Here is a 7,565-nt window from a genome sequence, read left to right as displayed (position 1 = left end):
CTAAGTCATGGGTTGGGTTTCCTCAACTGAGATGAGATTTAGTAAGTCTTGAATGGTGTTTTGTTCCTGGACACTCAGCTTCTGTTTTTTGGCTAGATGGAGGGCTCTCAAGGCATATTCCTCTGCCTGAAAGAGAATTGCACAGACAAAAGGAAATTGTCACAGAAAAGCATTATATTGGAAGTCCCATCTCTGCTCAGCCCCAGAAACACGGGCAAGGATCCTTCAACTTCTCACACCACCCACTGAGCTCTTTGTGAAAACTTGTGAACATATGAACTAGGTCTTCATAGCTAGCCTCATGTGTGGGATGAGGGTGAGAGAGGTCAGGGAACAGGAAAACCTGGATGCTGAATTTCTGAGTTTATAGTGGACAAAGTCTCTCTTCTCCATTTCAGGGCTCTTTGAACCAACATTGAGAGGCATAGAGGTGAGAGGTGCCACCAGTAAATTGCCATCTGGGGAGTCCGGGTGGCCCAGAGTCTTGATTTGGACAGAAGTTTCACAGGACATCTTGAGACAGACTCTGGCTCATCTTTCCTTCCTTGCTACCTTCCCTTCTTTCCTCCCTCTCTGCCTTCCTTTCCCCTTTCCCTCCTTTCTTTCAATAAACATTTATTGAATGGCTACTGTGTTTCAGAGACTGTGACTATAGGCAGAAATTCCCAACCTTGTGAAATTTACTATATAGTAGGAGAGAGAGGCAATAAACAAGACAAATAAGTAGAACATGATGGTATCTTAAATAGTGATTCATGCTAAGAGAAAAAAACTAACGCAGGCAGGAGGACAGAAAGCATTAGCGATGGCAATGCTGCTGCTGCTGCTGCTGCTAAGTCGCTTCAGTCGTGTCCGATGGGGCGTTGTCATTTCAGACAGAGGACAGGGAAAGCCTTATTCAAGAGCAGATAGCTGATTCCAGACCTGAAGGAAGCAAGGTACCAATCTGAGTAGACAGAGGTGGCCCTTTCTTCTAAGAACCTCTTGCAGACCCAACATCCTTAAAATACCTTGGAGGAATGACTTCCTTGAGTAGAAAGGAATGGCTTCTTTGAGTAGAAAATGGGACCCTGAAATGCAGAGGTTTTGTCCACAGTAAACCTGGAAATGCAGTGAAAATGCTTCTCTGTGCCCTGACCCTTCTCACCTCCATCCCACACAGGGTGGCTGTCCCTCCTTCATGCTCCCACAGCGCCCCAGGCCTTGTTATCACACTGTTGTAACCCACTGATCCGGAACTCCTCCAGGCCCTGGTAGACAGTAGGTGCTTAGTAAAAGTTTGCAGACAATTGGAAAGAATGAAGGAAGGAAGGGAGGAAGGGAACAGGGGAAGGACATCTTAACTTTTCCCATGTCACCTGCACAAAATTGCCTCCTCCAACCAACCCTCTCTCCTCTTTCCTCTTGCCTGCTTTGTTTTTCTTTGTAGAGCTTTTCTCTCTGAAACTATATTACACATTTACGTGTTTGTTTATTGTGACTTCCCCTCCTCCAGAAGAGCATAAGTTCCATGGAAATAGGCAACTTGGCTGGTGGTTCACCACTGTACCCTCAGTCTCCAGAACCGTCCTTTGCAAATGGCAGAAGTTCAATAAATTGTTGAATGAGTGGATCCATCAATAAATCAAGAAACCTGAGATTTGCCACTTACTCTATAAGAAATTTGGCAAATAATGGACCCATTCTGTGCCTCAGTTCCTTACCTGTAAAGTGGGGATGATAAAAGACTTACTTTGTAAGGTTGATATGAGAATTACATGTGATACTTCATGTAAAGTACTTAGGCTAGTGACTGGCTTGTAATAAGCACTCAAAAATGACTACCTTTGGAATTGTTTCTGCCTGGATCCCTCCAGCAACAGGGAACTCACTATCACTGTGTAGTTAGAGTGACTGCTCCATTTCCCCAAGAACTCCCCAGAGCCCTTCTTCCCTGCAGGCCTCCCAGCACTGCCCAGCCTCAGTTTACCTCTGTGACCCTAGGGTGGTCCCCTTGAGGGAAGAAGGCAATCCTGTTTTCATTGTGCAGTTGGACTTAACGCAGGGGAAATGTCATGAGTGTCTGAACTTTTTTGGAGTAAGGGCTTACTCTGAGGACAAAAGCTAGTGCAGCTGGACAAAACAGCTGAATCCAACCAGAGGAATTTCTCCCTCTGTTTTAGACTTGCTGCTTTTCTAGGGGAACTTGCCTTTGAAGAATTCATCATCAGGAAGTAAAGCATGAACAGAATTTTGAGAACAAAGATCGTTTTTTGGGGGGCTTTGTTAGATGTAGATTCTCGAATGTTCAAGATTGAAGTCAGGATCTGAATAGCTTCTGCTTCCTGGGCTTCATCTGCAATGGAAAGAAAGGGAGAAAAGAGGAAACAGGCCCTGGGGCAGCTGTGTCTACCCTCAGGGATAAGCACCGAGCAGTTAGGGCACTCGGCCTTCAGGCAGTTCACCAGCTTTGTCCACGGTGCCATCATCAGAGTAAACTGAAAGAAAAAAAAAAAAGTTCATTCCTACAGGTCCCTGAGTTGCTTAGCTTGCTTTCTTTCAGAGTCCTAGATTTCTCAGGCCCCCAATACAGGGAATTTGTCCTGGTGTGATTCCTTGGGTTCAATTCAGTTTCCACTCTACAGCAAGAGGAGGGAGACAGGCTTCTGGCAGCCACAGAATCTTAATTCTTCTTCCCCAAATCCAAAGATGCTTAAGCAACAACCTTTCTGCTTTCCCCATGTGAGGCTAAGCTAAGAGAAAAAGACAGAAAAGACATACACTATAATGTTAAAGTTGACACTCTTTGGATAGCTATGATTTTCAAGTTTTATGCTTTAACATGAACCACTTTTATAATGAGAGAAAAGTCAATAAAGTTAAGAATTTTTCGAAGCTTAGCTCAAAACTTCTCCTCCAAGAAGTCTTCCTTTTTCAAAACCATCCAACTGTCCTCATTTCTTCATTCTGGGACTCACCTTGTAATATAATTTGTACTTGTTGAAGTTATCTTTTCTTTCACATAGTTTCTGTCTCACTCACTACACTGTTTGTCTCTTTTGAGCAGAAACTAGATCCTGCATCAATTTTTATGATCTCAGAAGGAACGGTGCTGTACTCAGTCCTCAGCTCTTTGCTGAGCTGAGGATACAGAGATGACTCAGAATCCACCATGCCACTGAGAAGCTCACAGTCCAGTAAAGGAAGAGGATGAGGCTCCAGAACAAATGAGCAATTGGACTTCTGTGTGGACACTCATGTGTCCTGGGAGGATAACACATAAAAAAATGGATGCTGTGCAAAAACCTCAGGGGGTTCTAGCAGGGTTTTCTTTCCTTCCAAATCTGTCCCTCAGTAACTCCACTGGAAAGACTGTGTGTGATGCTGTGGTGCTGTGCTGTGCTAAGTCACTCCAGTTGTATCTTACTCTGTGTGACCCTATGGACTGTAGCCCACCAGGCTCCTCTGTCCAGGGGATTCTCCAGGCAAGAATACTGGAGTGGGTTGCCATGCCTTCCTCCAGGGGATCTTCCTGACTCAGGAATCAAACCCACATCCCCTGAATTGGCAGGCAGGTCCTTTACCACTAATGCCACCTGGGAAGCCCATGGGTGCTGCTGCTGCTAAGTCGCTTCAGTCGTGTCCAACTCTGTACGACCCCATAGACGGCAGCCCACCGGGTAATGCTAGGGACCTGAATTTTTCACAACATTGGCCAAATCCCTTTGATTCCTCTGTCTCAGTTTGCCCATCTGCAAAATAGGGAGGATGGCACGGATGCGCCCCATGACAGGGACAGCTGCTCTCCCTCTGAGGGGCAAAGTCTATGGATCAGAAGAAATGAAGTCACTGCTCTGTTTCCCAGGAAGAATTGCCACTTACCCAAGCCAGTGTCAGTCTCAAATCGTTTGCCCAGTAGATCTATTTGTTGGATGCGAGCCTGTGAGAGGACTTGATAGTGATCGTTCAAATATTTGTTCCAGATCTCAGAGACCTGTTGGGAAAGGAGATGGTAATCAGACAAGCAGGCTGGACTTTAGCCATTGAACCAGCCATTTGAGAGGGCAGAACCTCTGGCCAGGCTTTCTGACCATCTACAGACTCCCCATTTCATTGTGCCTGGAGGCAGGGGGAGCCCTAGGAGCCCGAAGGTGCTTGCCCAAGGTAAGTGTGACAAATGCTGGGCTGCGAAGGGCACGTGGCAGGTTGATCTGGGGACAGCCCTGGTGGGGTCTAATTATAACCGCTGCCATGTATGTATGAATACCAAGAGGAGAAAGAGGATGGGATGAACTGGGAGATTAGGATTGACATATATACACTACTATGGTGGTTCGCCTGAGCATGCACTCACACATGTTTAAAATAGATAACTAATGAGAACCTACTATACAGCAGAGGCAACTCTACTCAGTGCTCTGTGGTGACCTAAATGGGAAGTGGCAGCTCTTCCTAGGAAGCAGAGCAGCGACTTCACCTCTTCTGATCCATAGACTTTGCCCCTCAGAGGGAGAGCAGCTGTCCCTGTCATGGGGCGCATCCATGCCATCTTCCCTATTTTGCAGATGTGCAAACTGAGACAAAGAAATCAAAGAGATTTGGCCAGTGTTGTGAAAAATTCAGGTCCCTAGCATCACCCGTGAAGGCGATGGCATCCCACTCCAGTACTCTTGCCTGGAAAATCCCATGGACAGAGGAGCCTGGTAGGCTGCAGTCCATGGGGTCGCACAAAGTTGGACACGACTGAAGCGACTTAGCAGCAGCAGCATCGCCCATGGGCTTCCCAGGTGGCACTAATGGTAAAGAACCCGCCTGCCAATTCAGGAGACATGGTTTTGATTTCTGAGTCAGGAAGATCCCCTGGAGGATGGTGGTTTAGGTGGTGAAGAAATCCTCCTGCCAATGCAGGAGCTGGAGGAGACCCGGGTTCAATCCTTGGGTTGCGAAGATACCCTGGAGGAGGAAAGGGCAACCCACCCCAGTATTCTTGCTGGGATAATCCCATGGATAGAGAAGACTGGTGGGCTATAGTTCATGGCGTTGCAAAGAGTCGGACATGACTCAGCACCTGAGCACCCACTCACACATGTGTAAAATAGAAAACTAATGAGAACCTACTGCATAGCAGAAGGAACTCTACTCAATGCACTGTGGTGACCTAAATGGGCAGGAAATCCAAAAGAAGGGGATATATGTATACATATAGCTGATTCACTCTGCTGTACAGCAGAAACGAACATAATATTGTAAACCAACTATACTCCAATAAAAATTAATTTACAAAATAAGGTTTAAATATATTCTTTAAAAAAATGACTGCCATATGTTGAGCACATACAACTTCCTTTACATCCTCCCAACATCCCAACTGAAGTCTTATTCTTATTACTCCCAATTCATAGATAATTAAACTGAGGCTCAGAAAAGTTAAGATCACACTTGACTCTTGGTAAGAGCTGTTATGTGGCACAGCCAAGGTTTAAATTCAAGTCTGCCTGATTCCAGAGCTCTTTTTTTTCCAGCTACATCACAATGCCTCGTCCTCAGAAGTGGGTCTAAAATATGAATAAACAGTCACTGCATGAGAGCCTCGGAGAAGGCGATGGCACTCCACTCCAGTACTCTTGCCTGGAAAATCCCATGGGTGGAGGAGCCTGGTAGGCTGCAGTCCATGAGGTCGCGAAGAGTCGGACACGACTGAGCGACTTCACTTTCACTTTTCACTTTCACTTTTCACTTTCATGCATTGGAGAAGGAAATGGCAACCCACTCCAGTGTTCTTGCCTGGAGTATCCCAGGGACGGGGGAGCCTGGTGGGCTGCCGTCTATGGGGTCGCACAGAGTCGGACATGACTGAAGCGACTTAGCAGCAGCAGCATGAGAGCCTATACCACATGCAAAAACGGTTATTTGCTAAGTAAGGTGTATATGAATATAATCAACATTTTAATATATTGGAAACAGTTTAAAATCTTTCACAGGTAAAGATGGACATTTTAAAGTGCTTTCATGTTCTTTGATCCCTTCACAGGACCTCCCCACAATCAATTTTGCTTAAAAACCTAATCTCCTCTATCCCACACTTCAACATGACCACCTTAGCTTGCTGCTAGGGATATGACAGAGTATGTGTGTGTGTGTGTTAGTTGCTCAGTCGTGTTTGACTCTTTGCGACCCCACGGACTGTAGCCTGCCAGGCTTCTCTATCCATGGGATTCTCCAGGAATACTGGAGTGGATTGCCATTCCCTTCTCCAGAGGATCTTCCCGACCCAGGGATCAAGCCCTGGTCTCCTGCATTGCAGGCAGATTCTTTACCATTTGAGCTACAGGGAAATCCTATGACAGAGTATATGGCAGTCTGTTTGGAGGGGTTTGGTTCTTATTGACCCATAATTTGTTATTTGCTCACTGCTCGATGAATGCTAAGGACTAAACTATTCTGGTAGAGGAGAAACAAAGAAAGAGAAGTGGAATATATCATGTATTAAGCTATGTGACCTTGGGCCAGTCACTTCATTCTGTCTGTGTCTCGAATTTATCATGAATGGTCTGACACCAGGTTCAAGATATAAGGCCTAAGTATCAAGGCTCAGCTCCCGTATTCCCAACTCACCTTGGTGTACAATGTGTCTGCCAGGTCCAACTTTTTAAGGCCATTGAAGATATTAGCCAGGTGGAAGTAGCCACCGGAGGCCCTGATGTGCTCTGTTCCAAATGCACAACTGGCAAAATAAATCTATAGCAGAAGGAAGAAAGAGAGTGCTTGAGTTTTCTTTGTAAATCATATGTCTGATAAAGGACGTGTATCCAGAGTCTATAAAGAATTTTTACAACGCCTCATTTAAAAATGGGCAAAGGATCTGAACAGACATGTCACCAAAAAGATACACCGATGACTAATAAGTACGTGAAATAATGCTCAGTGTGATTAGTCACTGAGGAAATGCAAAATAAAATCCACGATGAGCTACATCTTTACACACACAATAACGGCTCTAATTAAAAAGACAGAAAAGAACATATACTGGCACAGATATGGCAAAAATGGAATCCTCTTGTCCATTGCTGGCGGGAATATAAAATGATGCGGCCTCTGTGGAGGACAGTTTGCCAGTCCTCAAAAAATTAAACAGAGTTTAATCACATGACCAGCAATTCTATTCTTAGGCATATATCCAAGAGAAACAAAAACATTCCCTGATAGCTCAGTTGGTAAAGAATTCTCCTGCAATGCAGGAGACCCCAGTTTGATTCCTGGGTCGAGAGATCCACTGGAGAAGGGATAGGCTACCCACTCCAGTATTCTTGGGCTTCCCTTGTGGCTCAGCTGGTAAAGAATCCATCTGCAATGTGGGAGACCTGGGCTTGATCCCTGGGTTGGGAAGATCCCCTGGAGCAGGGAAAGGCTACCCACTCCAGTATTTTGGCCTGGAGAATTCCAGGGACTGTATAGTCCATGGGGTTGCAAAGAGTCAGACACAATTGAGCGACTTTCACTTTCTTCACACAAAGACTTATATACAAATGCTCATAATCAGTATTATTTATAATAGGCAAAAGATGGAAACAATCCCAATGTCCATC

The 7,565-nt window shown here is 45.4% G+C and overlaps 1 protein-coding gene across 2 annotated transcripts in view; it reads right to left on the bottom strand.

Moving 5' to 3' along the window:
- Window positions 1-7,565, bottom strand: part of ZMYND12 (zinc finger MYND-type containing 12) — a 33,946-nt gene continuing 26,381 nt past the window's right edge. For both annotated transcript variants that reach the window (XM_055586184.1, XM_055586185.1), the window contains 4 exons: window positions 6,595-6,717; window positions 3,862-3,973; window positions 2,186-2,335; window positions 1-122 (listed from right to left, as the gene is read on the bottom strand). In XM_055586184.1, coding sequence (XP_055442159.1) covers window positions 1-122; window positions 2,186-2,335; window positions 3,862-3,973; window positions 6,595-6,717 — 507 coding nt within the window. The remainder of the gene's footprint in view (window positions 123-2,185; window positions 2,336-3,861; window positions 3,974-6,594; window positions 6,718-7,565) is intronic.

The sequence above is a fragment of the Bubalus kerabau genome, chromosome 6, assembly GCF_029407905.1.
Source record: "Bubalus kerabau isolate K-KA32 ecotype Philippines breed swamp buffalo chromosome 6, PCC_UOA_SB_1v2, whole genome shotgun sequence".
NCBI lineage: Eukaryota > Metazoa > Chordata > Mammalia > Artiodactyla > Bovidae > Bubalus > Bubalus kerabau.
This window is presented reverse-complemented; position numbering and strand designations above follow the sequence as displayed.